Below are 19,154 nucleotides of genomic sequence, written 5' to 3'. Positions count from 1 at the left end.
TGTATCATCATGGAGAGGACTAGATCTACCAGGTATAAAAAGATTGTTAAAAGCAATTTTACACAGCTCCAACATTGAGGGCTTATTTTCTCTACATATATCAGCTCATTAACTGCCTCCGTGGACACATGTACAACTCACAAGACAGAAAGTGCAAAGATAAAATACTGAAGTACATGATGACAAGGAAGAAATGTAATGGTCACCACAATCATCAAAAAGAACAATTGTCTGTTGTCTTGCACTTATTAATGTGTTACCCTCTGGATAAGCTCTAAGCCTCTGACTTACCTACCAACCATATGTCTGCAGCGACATACAGTCCACTAAAGCAATTCTGTTTGAAAGGTATTGCCATACTCGGACAGTAAAAAAAAAAAAATAACAGCCTGACGGTGGTGGTGCATGCCTTTAATCCCAGCACTTGGGAGGCAGAGCCAGGCGGATCTCTGTGAGTTCCAAGCCAGCCTGGTCTACAGAGCAAGATCAAGGACGGGCACCAAAACCACACAGAGAAACCCTTTCTCAAAAAAACAAAAAGCAAAAAACAAAAAACAAAAACAAAAACAAAAAACTTTAACTACCAAAGGTTGCATTTTTTTTTCTAAATTTAGAAGTATTACTATTAGGGTATCAACTTCACAACCTGGACAAAAGAATGAAAATAAAAAGTATTGATAACTGCATGAAACAGTATTGTTCTTGGTATATATAATTAACTATCTCAATTAAAAAACTAGGATTTTAAGTACTACTTCATTTTCTAAATTTTTAGAAATGCTACTTAGAGTTAAAACAGTTCAAATAAAAGAATATTAGCATGTGTTGAATAAGTTATGTGGCATTATTTAGATCATCAGAACTATTGAACATGCACACACATATATCCACACACATAAACATGTCATATCTATGGAAGTGGAGAGAATGTTGACCACTGTGAGAGATAACTCTTTCATCAAGCATTCTTCACTATACACTACTGTGTGTACATTAAAGATGAACCAGCAAAAACAATTACTTTTAAAATTAGAAAAAATCAGGCATGCCCTCCATAATGAGCTTGTATTTCTCAACTTGATAAAATATAAGACTATAAGATTATCTTTGCATTAAGGAATTTAAGTGAGCATTTTTAAATAAATTAGGTAACCAACTTACAATTAAAAGAATTATTATACTATTAGACAATGGATTTAGTTTTGGGTGGAGAACAAATGCTACTCTCTTTCCAATGCCAGTTCTAAGGAGCAAAAAAGTAATAAAATATTCTCTTCAAAGCAATACCTAAATTTGTTACTTGGAACTGGTTAATTACTTCAACATAATACAAGGATTACTGCAATTGGAATAATCACTTTTAATCACCGAGGAATTATAGATTAACTGTACCACATGTCTGTTTTCCAAGGGAGGTTTTGTTTTGTTTTTTTTTTTTTTGTTTTTCGAGACAGGGTTTCTCTGTGTAGCTTTGCACCTTTCCTGGAACTCACTTGGTAGCCCAGGCTGGCCTCGAACTCACAGTTGTTTTTTTTTTTAATTTAAAATCAAATGAAGGGCTAGAGTGATGGTTCAGTGATTGTGAGTACCTATAGTTTTTATAAAGGACCTGGGTTCAGTTCCGAGCACCCAGATCGAGCAGCTAACAATAGTTTATAACTAAAGCTCCAGGGGTACTTTCTGTCATGTGCACATGCTTCCCTACACACACTCTCATACACAAACCTAATTAAAATAAAATTCATCTTTAAGATAAGACCTGGATAAAGGGGCACTTGCCTTGACCAGCACTCAGGATGGGGAAGCAGGATGTATGAGAGCAAGGAGAGTGTGGCTACATAGAATGTTGGAGGAAGTCTGGAGGCTAAAGGAATGCAGTCTCAAGTGAACAAGCAAACATAAATAACAGTGAATTGAATATATAAATAAGTGACCATGAAGGAATAAGTGGCTTGATAACATATATAGATCACTTCTCAAATGACTGAGCGTGTTTTAATATGCCTGAAAGTGCAGTAAGTATTTCATTCTCTTTGTTGTTTTGACATAGGCTCTATCAAGCGTAGGCTGATTTCAAACTCTTATGTAGGTATTGAATCTGAACTCACATCATCATCATTGGGCAGAGTTGTGGTCTGACTGAAAATGGCCTCCATAGTTCATCTATGTAAATACTTGGTCTGCAGTAGGTGGAAAGCCTGGGGAGAGTTGGTTGGTGTGACCTTGCTGGAGGAGATGTGTCCCTTGGGGTAGGCTTCAAGGTTTCAAAAGCCCACAGGATTGCCAGTTATTTCTCTGCCTCTTGGTTGCGTCTCAGGATGAAAGTTCTCAGCTATTGATCCACAGCAATTCTCCCGCTTGCCACTGTGCTCTCTACTACAGTCATGGACTCACCATTTGAAACTCTATGGCCCAATAAACTCTTTCTTCTATAAGTTGCTTTAGTCATGGTGTGTTGTCACAGTAATTTAAATGTAACTAAGACAAGCAGCAAACACTCTTACCTGAGGGGCCATCTCTCTGGCCTCAGTTTTTCCTGACAAGGTTTCACTCTCTATCCAGAACTTTCATGAAACTCACTATGTAGGCCCAAATGGTGTCAGAGTTATGTCAATCATCCTGCTTCCACTTCCTATATAATGATATTACAGGTGTGGATTATCATAACTTATAATCTATGTAAAGTAGTAGATTGAAGTTTCCGCAAGATTGTCATTATATACTCATTTGAATTTAAAAAAAAGCACAGAACAATGCTTTCATAGCACGATTAGAGGGCTTATACTTCAAAATATTTGATATGAGTAACCTGAGTCCACCTCAGGATTAGCTATTTCATTGAAAAAATCGACAGCAGGCAAATGAAGTCATGGGGCTTCCAGTTTCAGCAACAATAAGGAATAAGGCCAAGCACTCTAGAGCAAAGGAGGAGCTTCATAGAAGAGAGAGGGAAGAGACAAAACCAAGAAGGGCTAACAGTACTTTTGGAATTTCACCTGGCAATAACAGCCAAGTTAACATTTGTTAACGGCAAAGATGCATTGTGTATTCAAATAATAAAAACAAAATAATTGTACCATTGATATTCAGTAAGAATAAAGTTGTAATACACAAAAGCAAACAAGCAAGTAAATAAAAAGCAAACAGAAACACTCATTTTGTTTTAAGATAAGAATTATCTATCAGGTTGTTCTTAATCTCCAGTTCTGTATCACAGAAAGACTACTTATATCCTACATACTGACAGGCTCATTACTCTTGGTGTGGAATCTGAGTCATTGGATAATAAGTAAAACATTGATGTCCTCTATACCTCCATAATGTTTATACCCTCCCTCTAGACCACAAGAAAAAAAAACTTATCTCTTTTCACATAACAGGGACCAGCTAAGCCTGTTATGATCACCTGTCTTTCTCTAGCTGCATTAGGTATTAGGAAATTACATCTAACCATCTGCAACGTTTGAATGACCAGTTAGTCAAAACTGTGAGAAACAGGTCATGACCTAAGTAGGATTCTATTTCTTAATGTTTTTAAATGATTAATTTTACTTGTATGTGTGTATGTATGTGTGTGTGTGTGTGTGTGTGTGTGTGTGAAAGAGAGAGAGAGAGAGAGAGAGAGAGAGAGAGAGAGAGAGAGAGAGAGAGAGAGAGAGAGAGAGGAATGTTACTGTATGTGTGGGTTCGCATGAAGACATCTGATCCTCTTGAGCTGGAGTTGTATGTGGTGTGAGCTTCCTGATGTGCATGCTGTAAATTGAAATCAAGTCTTCTACAAGATCAGTCAGCATCCTCAACATTGAACCATCTCTCCAGATCCCTTAAAAGATTGTTCTCCCTTAAAAGATTTAAGTTTCTTAACTTTAATATCTAGTAAAAGGTAGGTATTTCATCATTTTTTCCTGACACTGGAACACTTGGAAAATGTAACTTGTTTTCAAAATACTCATTTTGCTTGCATTTTTTAAATAATGTGTTTAGAATTTCAAGAAAATGAAACAGAAGCTAATGGTTCTTTATTAGAGAGCAGTAGAATATTGACATGAAGAGTGGAGATTTGCTGGAACAATTTTGTATAATACCCAGAGACAAAACACAAGACCTGGTTTTTCCTTGTTAGCAAAGGCTACCTTTAATTGTGAGGATGGATATTTATAGTCTAAAAGAAATGTCTGATGTGTCTCTATGAATAGATAATTACAATGACTAGAAGCATTCAGGTCTGCATTTTTGAGCTATCCCCAATATTGATGTGAGGTTTCTAACTTTTGCAGAATGTGGTTTATTGTTGACTTTTGCTTCCCAAGGTCTGAACTAGTCAGTACTTATTCATCTAATTAAAAACACTATGAGGGTTAAGATCATAAATTTTAAAACTCAAATTGAAGTTTAATTTTAAAGGATAAATCCTATGAGCTCTTGTATAGAGATACAGCCTTATGTGAGCATTAGAAAAGAAAATAAAATTTCAGTATTAAATGTAGAATTAGTTTGATGGGTCAGAATTTATTTGAGTCAAGATATTTCATTTTTAAAAGAAAAATGAATGATATCTCTTGACACATCCAGAAGATAACCTCCCCAAGATGCAAAAAGGCCTGAGTTGTGTAATTTTTCTACATTTCATTTGACCTGTGATATTGAGCATCTCTTCTCAGGAAATAGAGAGAAAATTGTATTTTTGTCTACTGTGAAGGTTAATGCAGGATAATCAAATAACAGGGATATATTCACTTTGTGAGTGTCAAGGGTTCTAAGACCACAAAAGACTTTTGCCTGCCTACACAGGGAAAAATATATCCCTCCTTTGTAGTAGAGGACCAATAATTATGCTTCATACTAGTGCTCAACCTCTAGGAGCCAGTGACAAAAATACTATGCCACTAAATGCCTGTGAACATGCTTATTTACGTTATCAAAGAGGTAATAACTTTTGTCTTTGTCGTCTTTCAGGAAGTGTACACTTGAAGAACCACTTGTTGAGACAATGGAAGAAGGAATATTGGATAAACAATAAATTTCACAACTATTATTATGAGGCATGAACAAGTCCTTTGTCACTGAGAAATTTAAAGTAGACATCTTCCAGTGAAAAATATTATTTTATTTATCTCATTTAGTGAGCTGTCACTTATAGAAACTTACTAAGCATTTAATAGTCCATTTCTGAATTTTCCCTACCAGCCGAACATAAGAACATTATCTGTACTGTTTCTGACTTCCGAGTGTTTAAACATATGCATCCCATCCCGTCCAATGTGAAGCTGCTAACAGGATAACACTTCGTAGAGATGTGAACAACGACTTGTACAAACCACACAGAGCAGCAATCACTAATTGCCACGGCATATAATGTCTTCAACCCTGCATTAATTTGACTCTTGCTCATATTTTCTTTCCTGCTTCAAAATGTGTTGTTAAAACAATGTGAACAACCTGACTTTGTATATTACATGTTATGAGAACCCTCAAAAGACAGGGTTTGGAAATAGGATACATCCCAAAGAAAAGTTCATGAATCAAAATATCCCAATAATGGTTGTAGAATGTGTGCAGTTTTTGTGACAATTGAATTGGGCTGAAGAATCAATGAAAGAAGGAATCTGGAGGACATTACTTACTCAATTGTGTTCCTGTCCACTTTTCCTGTCATATTAATGCCGTAGAACTGCTGCATGGCAGCTAGAGCCGACTGCATGGTCTCTGCAGAGCGTAGCACTGACATTCTGGAATCAGTTGGTGGAAGGTAGCCGTATTTTTGTAGCCAAACCTGTAATCACAAGGACAATTCCTTTAGATCAACTTCACAATTCAACATGAATATTCTGAAAATTAATTAATATCTATAGTAGATTCTAAATTTATTGGATGTCTTTGAAATATACATTATGTACTTTAGATTATATTATAATTTCTGTAGTAGTTATAAACATTTCTAACATATTTATAAATATGAATTAGTAAAACTTGTGATTAATCACTACTTAGATATTTATTGTATATAATTTCTATTCTTAATATGCAATAAAAAATAAAAATAAGATTTCATGTGTCCTCCAGGAACTCAATTCCAAAATCATACTTTTCCAGTAGTCTATCAAGATGTCATTGCTGGAAGGGGAAAGAAATATGCACAAGATGCATCTAAAGAACTTTATCTACAGAGAATTGAGCAGTGGCTGCAAATGGGATGGATATCTTTACAGATGAACTCTGATATGGCATTTGCATATATCATTTATGTAAACAGTTTACCCAAATGCAGCTGGACATTCTCAAGAGTGTGTAACCTTTTCAGATGAAAAAAATTTACTATGTAACATATATCATAATGTGAAATTGATATATAATACTCAACATTCTTGTATGTTTAGGTCTCAACTTAAAGATCTCATGATTCTCATCTTCTCCCCAGTGACAAAACTTGGGAGGATGGTGAAAGAAAGAAGGTAGAGTGCAGCAAACCTCCTCATCCTCACTGGTGCAACAGTGAAGCATTGTTGGAAGTCACAGAAAACAAAAACAAAAATTCAGGGCATTTGAGCAAAATAATGGATTCCCACCAGGAGCACAGGCCCGCTTTCCCACAGCCTCACACCTTCACTCCAAAAGTAAAGTCTTATGCCTGATATCCCTGATCCAAGCATGCTGTCTTTTATCTCAGTCTTCCCAGGAGTCATGGGTTTCTTTAACAGCAGTGAACTACTGGGCAAATTGCTAAGTCTCACGAAATTGCAGCAGTAGTTAGGGAAGCCAGTGTGTTTCTCTGCCTGCTGTGGTCTCCTGACCATGTAAGTGATTATATGGGAGTGCAGTTTTTCTGTAATAACTGGCATTATATAAGTTGTAACTATTGCCCAGGAAATTCATTTTCCCAGCAAAAATATCTAGCAAATACAAAATCTAAATTTTGTAAAAAGGTGATATTAAATATGCTGGATTTAAAATGCAAAAATAAAAGGATAATGTTCTACGGATTCTCTAAAATTGACATCCCTAAAAGTACAATCTCTATCATCAGCTTGATAAAAGCTATTTAAAGTTGAGAGCTGCACTGATATCAAGAAGGTGGCTAGTAAAAGTCAATCTCGAAAAGCTGCCTCCTAAATGACAAATGTGTGTCAAGATGCTTCTCATCTAATCAGTGATGAACAGGCTACTTGGAAAACAATCTAATCACCTATTTAGCAGTGGTGAAATCTGAGAAAGATTCCAGTATTTCCTGAATGAAGGAGGCAGTCAATAATATTACTTAGTGTGAAATTCAATATTTTAATTCAGTTGTCAAAAAAATAAGAAGACTTTAATAATACACATGAGCAAAATTTTTTAAGCTCAGAAATTTTTCCATAGCACCACATATCTTATGTGCTAGAAAGCTGTTTGTTGCTAGGCTACACTTGGTGCTAAGCTACGGCAATTTCATTTATAAGAACAGCAAAGAAAAAACTATTAATAAGCAAACCTATGATTTATATACAAATAGACTAAATATAAAAAATACATAAATATAAAGTACATAATGAGAAAATATCATGTTTTAGAAAAGGCACATTTGATTTATGCCTTAGCTTTCCAAAACAAATGATTTCAAATAATGTAAAAATGAAGTATTATTTCCCTTCATTTTTTTTCTCTTACATTTCACTCTTTAGCATGAAATGCTGTTTTTTCCAATGAGTGACAAGTGGGTAATTTTTTTTTAATTCTAAAACAACATGCAACTTCTGAGACTTTCCATTTTGCAGTCAGTTTATTTTGAGTGATATATCAATGTCATAATTTTGTCAGTCAAGAAAGACATTATCTATGAAACTACAAAAACATCTTGGAAAAAAACCTACAAAGTTATATTTAAAGATATACCTTACCTCGTATTCTTAATAGTATCCAAGATTAATAACATAGTATCTATGTTTGTATCTGTTGCACTAAACATACATGTTCACTTATAGATACATATGTTTGCCTATATATGCGCAAATATGTATATACATTATTTTTAACAGATTGCAATTCAGACATCCATCCTCATATGCTGCTTCTAAAAATATATTCCTCTCTTAAACTTTGATTTAAACTCCTGACACTCCTAGATTACTGATAAAAGCAAATTTGTCTCCTGAGATATATTTTGTGCCTTGGAATCTTTTCAGTACATATTCAGTGCCCAAATGCACATTATGGGTACTTAGGGAATATGTTCTTCAAACGTGCATTTGAGGACAACATGAGTCTAAAGTCAGAGTATATAAAGCTCACAGTAAAATCCGTGCCCGGTAAGTCATATTATTTATGTCTTTGATTATTACAATTGTGCCTGATCAAGTAGAGATCTGCCTTAAAATAGAACAAGACTGAAACATAAGAGAACTTTAAATAGGCTTTGGAAGCAGAGGCCACATAAAAGAATCACAAACTATCTGAAAATTCCTCATATCTCAAAACAAGAGGAATGTAAAATATTTGCCAAACCAGGCTTTGGTGACAAGCATTGTTATATTTCGTTTATTTTATTTTACTGTTGTCATTAGATCAAGTGCATTTAAGAGCATTGAAAACTTAACAATAGGAAGGTTCTTCAAGGAAAATTGACCTGTCTTACGATACAGTACCTCTAGTCATTGCAACTAGAACAACCACAAAACTCAAAAGGATCTGTGTGACCTCACTTAACTGTAGTCCCGTGTTATACTTTATCCATGGATATTCTTACCTTTAGGGGTATATCTTATTGGAAGCACAAGCAGAACAATGCTTCTCTCTACAGAATAGGATCTTTCAAGGGATGTTTTTAAAAGAAAAACTGCTGGCCAAGAGATATTACCCTCACTAGTTTGTACTATAAATAGGAAGCACCTTTTAAAGTAAACTTCACTATAAAATAGGTCATCATTAATAATATTTGATGTACCCATATCATGAAAACTCACAATAACTGATTCAAACATATAATCTTATAGGGAGCAGCCTATAGAAAATTATCAATATAAGGGGATGTAAGTAGGTCCCATCATTAATGACCACTTTAAGAGAGAAACTAAAAGCTAACATATTCTTATGTACTGCTTAGCCCAGTAAAATAATCTAATGAAATAAAATTCCCTTTAGTCTTTCAAGACAATGCATCTCTCAAAGCTTCAGATTAAGGCAAGAAACAGCAAATCACAGATGCCAGATCAATTAACAATCTTTTCTTCGGGTAGGTTATAATAATAAGTAATCAAATAGTGATGGCTCTGAATATTTGTAAATTGCTCCCACACCTTAAATCATTAAACAATAAGTTCATATAAATTTTTGAATAACTGAATTAATTAGTGTTGAGGGGGAAATATTTTTGATAGAGTATATATATATAATATATATGTTAATTTATTCATTTTACATACCAACCACAGATTGTCCTCTCATCCCTCAACCTGCTCCCCCCAAGGCTCTTCCCCTGATCCACCCCCCATCCTCTCCTTCAAAAGGGTAAGGCCTCCCATGGGGAGTCAGCAAAGCTTGGTACATTCAGCTGAGGCAGGAACAAACCCTTTCTACCTGCATCAAGGCTGAGCAAAGTGTCTCACCAAAGGTAATGGGCTCCAGAAAGCCAGCTCATGCACCAGGGATAGACCCTGATCCCACTGCCAGGGACCCCTCAAACACACCAAGCTACACAACTGTCTCCACATGCAGAAGGCCTAGTCTGTCTGGTCCCATGCAGGTTCCATAGCTGTTGGTCTAAAGTTCATGAGTTCCCAGTAGTTTGGTCTGGTTGTTTCTGTAAATTTCCCCATTATGATCTTAACATGCCCCCCGCCCCACCTTGCTCATATAATCCCTCTTTACTCTCTTCTATTAGACTGCTGGAGCTTGGCTTGGTGTTTGGCTGTGGATCTCTGCATCTGCTTCCATCAATTACTGAATAAAGGCTGCTATAAACACAGTTGAGTAAGTCTCCTTGTGGTATGATTGAGAATCTCTTGGGTGCCCAAGCATGGTATCATTGGGTCTTGAGGTAAATTGATTCCCAATTTTCTAAAAAGTCATCATACTGATTTCCAAATTGGCTGTACAAGTTTGCACTCCCTCCAACAGTGAAGGAGTATTCCCTTTGCTCTACATCCTCTCCAACATAAGCTGTCATCAGTGTTGTTGATCTTAGCCATTCTGACAGGTGTAAGATGGTATCTGAGAGTCGTTTTGATTTACATTTCCCTAATGACTAAGGATGTTGAGCAATTCCTTAAATGTCTTTTGGCCACTTGAGATTCTTCTGTTGAGATTTTTCTGTTTAGATCTGTAGCTCATTTTTTAATTGGATTGTTTGGTATTTTGATGTCTAGTTTCTTGAGTTCTTTATATACTTTGGAGATTAACCCTCTGTCAGATGTGAGGTTAGTGAAGATCTTTACCCATTCTATATTTTAAGAACTGGAAAATTCTTTGGATGGTATACAAAAAGGAGTGGGTTTGGGATCTTATTTGACCTGGAAAAATCACTTTTTTAAATCACTTTTTTTTATATCACTTTGCTACTATAAAATGCCAATTGGCTACTGACCAGAGACCTCCACTTATGTTAAATAATAATCACTTCTAGTCAGCACATACCATGGGAAAAGCATGTTTCTGTATCTATTTCATATATTCAAACCACAGTACTATCTATTGAATAAAAAGGACAGCGGTGATAAGAATAATTTAGAGAGCAATTTTGTTTTTAACTTAAAAAAATAACATTTCCATTTCTACATAATTATTTTAGAAAATTATTTGCAAACATTACTGAGTTCATAGCAAAATTCAAATACTAGTATAGCTATTTAAATCTGTGAATGTTGAATCGCATTCTAAAACACAACTGATAAAATGCATTGTATCAGACATGCTACAAAATGTTAATTACCTCATTCCATATGAACCTTCCACATAAATGCACTAAGTTCTCTTATAAACTAAAATTAACATCTAGGTGATTGACTCCATAGTTTTTGATGTCATCAACAAATCCACAAAATCTTCAGTGTATTTCCCCCTGAAATTGTATCACTCATAGGGCATAAGCAATAATAAAATTTAGAGTTTGCATTTTGTAGCTTTAAAAGTGGCTATAAGCATGAATTATAAGTGCCTAGTAATGAAAATATTAAAACCATAGATGTGTTTTCACTCTGAAATGGTCATGCTGAAAACAGATAGACTAAGTTAACTGGGCAGAAACTGGCCTTTTTCTTCATTCAGAAATCCAAATGGTTTCCATATCACTATTCCACCCCTCAACATGAATGAATCACTGTACTTAACTTCAGACATTATGTTCACTCCACTGAGAATTTTACCATGTATACAATGAATTACAAAACTGGAATAAAACAGGTATCCTGCTCTGGTTAGTTTTTTGTCAACTTGTCACGAGCTGTGACCATCTGGAAAGAAGGACCAAAACTGAGAAAATATCACCCATCAGATATAGGCCTGTAGATAAGTATGTGGGCAGATTTTGTACTAATGATTGATGTGGAAGTGCACAATCAGTTATAGATTGTGTCACTAATAGGCAGGTGATCCCAGGAGGTATAAGAAAGCAAACTGAGCAAGCCAAGGAAATCAAGGCAGTAAGCAGTGCTCCTCTTTGCTCTTTCTCAGTTCCTGCCTCCAGGGTATTACCTTGAGATCTGACCTCCCTTCACAGACTGTAAACTGTCAGATGAAATCAGGAAAACAACTAGCTTATGAGTGTAAGCTGCAATAAACATCATGGCTCTATATTTTATATCAAATTGAAACTCTCCCATCCATGGCAGAACCTACAACTTCTGTATGTTAAAGTGAGGACAGTTTTTCTTTCTATGTAGGTGAATTGAACTATAGAGATAGACATCATAGCCAAGCTTTTCAATCAGTAATGTCCAATGTCCAGTGACAAGGCTATGTACCTCCCTTAATTGGAATCACATAATCTGCTAGATATTGTTAGAGGAAGTTACAGAACTGTGTTCCGATTGCTTCCTACTGCCACTTAGTCTATTTAGATTCCTTATGATGTTTAGTGAGCACACTCTCATTCATATAACAATAAAATAAATCTATCTCCAAACAAACACAAGCACCACCACCAAAAACAACAAATAAAGAGGATGAATGCATTGCCACACCCATGATGACCTTATTCTACATGATATCACGACACCTCACCAATCCTAAGCAAGAAAATTCCCATGATATCTATACTGTTATAGATGATAGAAGAAAAGGGTTAAACAATACAGCATATGTATTTTCTAGAAAGCATACGCACAGAGTGAGTCATGTGCCTGAGGATCTCAGCTCTCATTTATTTTCGGGAAGCAGAGTCAGTTTCACAACCACTAAAAAGATGACTAAATTAATCAATCTCCTTCAGGACCTACAGAATGGTTATACAAAATCATCCATCCAAATAGAGGCGCATCTTCTATATTATACATGTTCAAGCATAGTTATATGAGTATGGTATGAGACCCAAAATAAGAAACAGCAGCCTTTAATTTATAAGCTGTCTGTCTTCACTGTGACCAGACTTCATAGACACATTGTCTTTGTTCCATTGGCTATGCACAGGAAGGGAATAGAAGTCCACAGTGTAGCTATGTTGACATTGCCAGCATAAATAATCAGTATGAGGAGAAGAGGAGAAGAGAAGAAATGGGGTAGAGTGAGTTTATTCAAAGTAAATAGAATGCATATAAGACACTTCAACAATAAAACACAATTTTTGTGTGTGTGTGTGTGTATGGTGGTATTTTTTTTAATTTTTATTTTTATTTTGCAATACAATTCAGTTCTACATATCAGGCACGGATTCCCTTGTTCTCCCTCCTCCGGCCCCCCTCACCTTCCCCCAAGTCCACCCCCTCATTCCCACCTCCTCCAGGGCAAAGCCTCCCCCGAGGACTGAGATCAACTTGGTAGACTCAGTCCAGGCAGGTCCAGTCCCCTCCTCCCAGGCCGAGCCAAGCGATTCTGCACAGGCCCCAGGTTTCAAACAGCCAACTCATGCAATGAGCACAGGACCCAGTCCCACTGCCTGGATGCCTCCCAAACAGATCAAGCCAATCAACTGTCTCACCCATTCAGAGGGCCTGATCCAGTTGGGGACCCCTCAGCCATTGGTTCATAGTTCATGTGTTTCCATTCATTTGGCTATTTGTCCCTGTGCTTTTTCCAACCTTGGTCTCAACAATTCTCGCTCATATAAACCCTCTTCTTTCTCGCTAATTAGACTCCTGGAGCTCCACCTGGGGCCTAGCCGTGGATCTCTACATCCAGATCCCTCAGTGGTTGGATGGGGTTTCTAGCATGACAATTAGGGTGTTTGGTCATCCCATCACCAGAGTAGGTCAGTTCGGGCTGTCTCTCGACCATTGCCAGCAGTCTGCCCTGGGGGTATCTTTGTGGATTTCTGTGGGCCTCTCTAGCACTTTGCTTCTTCCCACTCTCACGTGGTCTTCATTTACCATGGTCTCCTATTCCTTGCTCTCCCTCTCTGTTGTTGATCCAGCTGGGATCCCCCTCTCCCCCAAGCTCTCTTTCCCTCGACCCTCGCCCTTCAGAAAATTGGGAATCCATCTCCCCCAAGATCCAGCTATACCACTCTTGGGCATATACCCAAGGAATGCTCAACCACACCATAAGAGCACTTGTTCAGCTATGTTCATATCAGCATTGTTTGTAATAGCCAGAACATGGAAACAACCTAGATGCCCTTCAACTGAAGAATGGATAAACAAAATGTGGTACATATACACAATGGAATACTACTCAGCAGAGAAAAACAATGACATCATGAGGTTTGCAGACAAATGGATGGATCTAGAAAAAATCATCCTGAGTGAGGTAACCCAGACTCAGAAAGACAAACATGGTATGTACTCACTCATAGGAGGATACTAGATGTGGAACAAGGATGACTGGACTGCTACTCACATCACCAGGGAGGCTATCTGGAAAACAGGACCCCAAGAAAGACACGGGGATCGCCCAATGGCGGAGAAATGGAAGAGATCTACATGAACAGCCTGGACATGAGTGGGGGTAATGAAGAGCGAGGGTCGAGGGAAAAAACACACAATTTTATATAGTTGATGCAAAGAAAGAAATGAAGCAGAAACCAAAGACAAATGCTGCTTGTTCCTGACTTATGTTCATCTAATTGTCTCATGCTGCTCAGGCCCACCTGCCTAGTAACAGTAACATCCAGTGTGTGGGACCCTCTTACACCAATTAGCAGCGAAGTAAATGCTCCACAGCCATGCCCACAGACCAATTGGATCAGGCAATCCCCTGAGATTCCTTCAGATAACGCTGGCTGTGCAAGCTGATAGTTGAAGCTATGTAAGAGAGCCAGGAAAAGTGGGTTCGTGCTCATAGCTACTTGGGAACATAGGCGACATAGAAGGAAGCTTTCAATCTGTCAGAGCCAACATGCACTTCTTATTATACTTCATCCTGCATAGCAAATTAAGTTTTATCCAGAATGATACCTACTACTGTCATACCTTGTTCCAGTGCCCCAATAATTCCCATCAAACACTACAACATTTTCCAGTTGGCTTCTGTTTTTCCACATTGCTACCATGATTTCCTGTTGCTCAACTAACATGAACCAGTTATTGCTCTAAATATGGAAAAATGCACATAACTCAATATTTACCCTTTTAAGAGTTGCCAAGTTCATACTTCACTGTCATGGACACTGTCATGCAGCCAGCAATACCATTCATCCCAGGTTTTTTCATTGTTCCAAGTTGAAACTCTGCACTTACTATCTCTCTTCCTAGCTAGTCGTATTCTTGTCTATGTCCTCATGAATGTGATGATTCCCTGCACCTCACCTAAGTGGAACCATGCAATATATATTCTTTTGTGACCAGCTTATCCCATGTAGGACTATGTTTTAAAGGTTTGTCTATTAAGCATCATATAGCTATTAACCACTGAATAATACCCTAATGAAGGGATACTTCATAATTTGCATATCTACTGATACATTAATAAATTAATTCATAATGAATTAATGGAATCAATGAATGTCCGCATCACTACAGTACACAAATCTTGGAATCCTAATCCAACGTGATTGTGCCGTTAGTGTCTTTGGATTAGTGCCCTAATGAATAACAATAAAGACAGGTCTATGATCATTCTTTATACCCTCTAAGCGCGATATAAAAGTTTAGCAACATGCACTTGGATGAAAGGTCTTCATCTTCATATCGAAACATCTTGGCACTTGTATTTAGTCTCCAGAACTGTCTGCAATACTGTTTCTTAGCAGCCCATAGTATAATAGCTTGATATAATAGCTTGAGTTGGCTAAAGCAATGGCTATTGAAGCTCATTTTATTATATAAAGTGCACAATATTTTAAATTTTTACCAACTTTCATTTTCCACTTAAAATTTTGGAATCATGGATATTTTGATGGATATGACATATGTTTCTTAAAGCTAAGGATGAGACTATATTGTTCATTTGATTACAATCTAACAGCAATTTCTCTACTTATTTTCAAAGGTAAACTCTTAATTACATCATGTAAGTGAAGAAAGAATCACTGTAAATTCTATAACTTCTTCACATGGAAGCTTCTTTTTATATTCCAAGTACATTGTCTTTTTGTATTTATTTCTGATATAAGCTAAATTCTTTCCTGCCTTGGGGCATTTCATTTACTTTCCTTCTCGTCCTTTAAAATGAAGTTCAATTAGAGCACTTCAAAGAGGATTTTTTTGACTACTGACAGCATGTGGCATGTTTAGAATCATTAGTTGTGCCCCTCATGACAACCATGCTATCATTTTTTAAATAAATTGATTAACTACTTATATGTTTTGTTGCTAACTTTAGACCCAACAACTATAGAATATCCTGGTATTCTGAGCTTGATGAGTGGAATTATGAGGTCTAGCTGAGTGGGGAATCTACATACTAATGCCTGACTGATATTACAACTAGCCATGTAAGTAGCATGCTGCCCTTTATCTAACCCCTATTCAATTATTTGCACACTACCACATTCACACTGTTAGGTACACAAAAAGAGGATGGTATACTATGAGAAATTAAAAAAAATGTTTATCATGTACATGGGCAGGGTATTACTAATTTTTTGGTAAGTTCTATGTAATGTAGAGAAAGGTAAATCAGGAGATGGCCATTTTAGCTGCTCTTGGCAAATTACTTAGCTTATCAAACATAGTATTGTTTATTATTCAACACTACTATAACAATAAATACACAAAATCATGAACATTCAATAAAATATATTACTAAAATCTACTCTAAAATTTCAGAGTGAAATGTGCTTTACTATTTGTAAATTACTTAAAGCAATTCTGATATTCTGTGTGAATGACATGCTCAGCACTAATATTCATTAAGCAGAATTGTGCTAATCTTCTTTATATATTAGCACATATAATTATCACCACAATTCTTAGAGGTTGGTATTATATTTATTTTATAAATTAACAAATAATGTAGGAAAGAATAATAAACATGACCAGGGCTACAGAACAAATAGATATTATATAGGCATATAACCTCCATTTGACTGGAATAACTCTACTTAGAAAAACAGTAAGTAATAACTGTACTTAGGAAAACAGTCTTTGGAAAACTCAGTCCTTGTTATCAAAGTTTTAAAGTCAGAAATCCAGTGTCTTAGCTTTACAGTCTGAATCTCATCAGTGGCAGAAGAATCATTTTGTTGGACAGACAAAATAAAAATAAAAGTAAACAAATGAATGGTAAATTTTACCTTGATTCTTAGGCTGATATCTATACTAACAATTAACATTTAGAAAAATAAAGTGAGCACTTCATCAAAGGCCAAACACATATCCACAAGTTCTCTGAAACACTTGTCTGTCCTTCACAAAGGTATGGCATTCTGAATGCACCAGAGGGATGTTCTGTGTTTAATTGTCTAAAGGTCAGTTAAAAAATACTGAGAATGTCCTTTAATGTACATCATTGAGACTTCTCAATAATAAAATTTAATGATAGTTTTGACACAGAGGAAGAGAATAGTCATGACACATTGTCATGTGACTTCTAGACTAGCATACTGTACTTTGAAAAGTCTACTTCCCAGCCTTTGGGAATTTCAAAACAAGATGATCTTACTGAGCACCTGCCACATTACAAATCTATGCACATAAATTGCTACTGGAAATTTCATTGTATGTATTTGGGGCAAATTGTTTCATCACAATGGGTAACAGGATTAGCTTGAAGGAATCCTACATCTTTAAGAAATTGAAGGAAAACACACTGGAGTGAAATTAAGAAAGGAAATTACATGGTCTACCCTGCAATAATTTGTACAAATTTTTTGTGAGGCAAAATAATACAAGAGCAGATGATTGTTTACTCCTTTAGTGATTTTATGCTTAAAAGTACATTAGAAAGCTGCCATTCTCCCTGGTCTGTGGGAAATTAATTGGACAGTATATAAATACAAAAGTAGTGAAAAATTAAATGCATTCTGGTGATAGCTTGAGGAAGTGTTAGATCAATTTATGATTCATTCTAGAGACAGAGTAACTGTGTAAGCAAGGACACCATCATTGTGGTTATTCTAATAACTTATTTAGTGCACAGTGTTTTGGGGAGCATAACTGTAGGGCAATAATTCAGGGGTAAACAGCATGTTATCTATTATTAAGTTCACAGCACAATCTTCAGAAACAAGGCAGCATGCCCATTGAACCTGTACTATAAGTGGAAAGTGGCAGGTCACCCGTACTTCACAGGGCAGATTTCTGTCAGGAGGTGAGTGGAAATGGACTGCTAAACAACTGAAAAAGCACTTCAAATGCTAATATATGAGTGGTTCAAAAGCTTGCCAAAATTCAAATTTTCTAGATGACCTCCTATATCAAGCAATCTTTTACTGACACTTTAATAGTATAATATTTTTCTAAGTGCCTAATTAGCTGCCCTGCCTCTGGATTCTTTCAACTTTGACCTATTCCACTTAGTCCAGAAATAGCAAATTTCCTAAAAGATTATGTCCTTTATTTAAAATACCAGATCTTAACATCATGATTATTGTTATTAGTTATTAAAGTTGCCGAAAAAACTTTATTCCTAAGTATAATAAACTGCAGAAGTTCTATATATCAAACTTTGGAAAGTAAAATTTCTCTAAAAAAATGAACTGCATAGTCTCTGGGCTGTTGCTGGGCTATTGCTGGATATACCATTATTTCCCTGCATATACTAACATGGCTTGGCTGACATGCCCTACACTTCTCTTCAGTCTTCAAAACTTGTAACTTGCCTAGACTATAATAGCTCTTAGTATAGTCTCTGAGTGCTTCACTTCACAAAGTTATGATACAAGAGGTAGAGAGGTATGGTAGCTATGAATGGAATACTGCCTTGGGGGGTTAAGGATAGCTTTCACTAAGCAATAATTAGATAGAAACCTTTAATCTTTATAGGATGGCATATCAAAACAAATCTCAACAATGGTGGATATGAAGTATAAATCAGCAGTTATTTCTTTGACATAATAGGCAAGTGCGGTGCTTTGAAAAAGAAGTAGTCTTCATAGGGAGTGGTGTGATTAGGAGGGGTGACTTTGTTGGAGTAGATACGGCCTGGTTGGAGGAAGTATGTCACTGTTAGGGTGGGCTTTGAGGTCTCCCATGCTCAAGCTACACCAAGTGTGACATAGAGTTCCTTCTACTGCCTATGGATCAAGATGTAGAACTCTCAGCTTCTCCAGCACCATGTCTGCCTGCACACCACCATGTCTCACCATGATGATAATAGACTAAACCTCTGAAACTGTAAACTAGCCTCAATTAAATATTTTCCTTCACCAAAGTTGTCATGGTCATGGTATCTCTTCACAGCAATAGAAATCCTACCTTAAGACAGAAGTTGATACCAGGAGTGGGGTATTGTTGCAATAGGCCTGGTGGTGTTGATTGGAGGAATTAAGATTTTGGTATTTGGGGTTAGGAAAACAGTGGAATGCTTTGAGTGCTGCTTAGTGGGACATACTAGTAGGAATATGGGAGATAGTGCTACTAAGTAAGGGTGATTTGAACTGTGGAGGTTGGGCTCAAGAAGTTCCAGAAGAGAAGAATTTTCATATGTTGCCT

The 19,154-nt window shown here is 36.4% G+C and overlaps 1 protein-coding gene across 1 annotated transcript in view; it reads right to left on the bottom strand.

Annotated features, from left to right (window-relative positions):
* Positions 1-19,154, bottom strand: part of Mmp16 (matrix metallopeptidase 16) — a 260,706-nt gene that overhangs the window by 128,871 nt on the left and 112,681 nt on the right. Inside the window, exon 2 of the mRNA XM_052718656.1 lies at positions 5,625-5,773. Coding sequence (XP_052574616.1) covers positions 5,625-5,773 — 149 coding nt within the window. The remainder of the gene's footprint in view (positions 1-5,624; positions 5,774-19,154) is intronic.

This window comes from Peromyscus californicus, unplaced genomic scaffold (assembly GCF_007827085.1).
Source record: "Peromyscus californicus insignis strain IS unplaced genomic scaffold, ASM782708v3 Scaffold_5__1_contigs__length_169319896, whole genome shotgun sequence".
NCBI classification, from domain to species: domain Eukaryota; kingdom Metazoa; phylum Chordata; class Mammalia; order Rodentia; family Cricetidae; genus Peromyscus; species Peromyscus californicus.
This window is presented reverse-complemented; position numbering and strand designations above follow the sequence as displayed.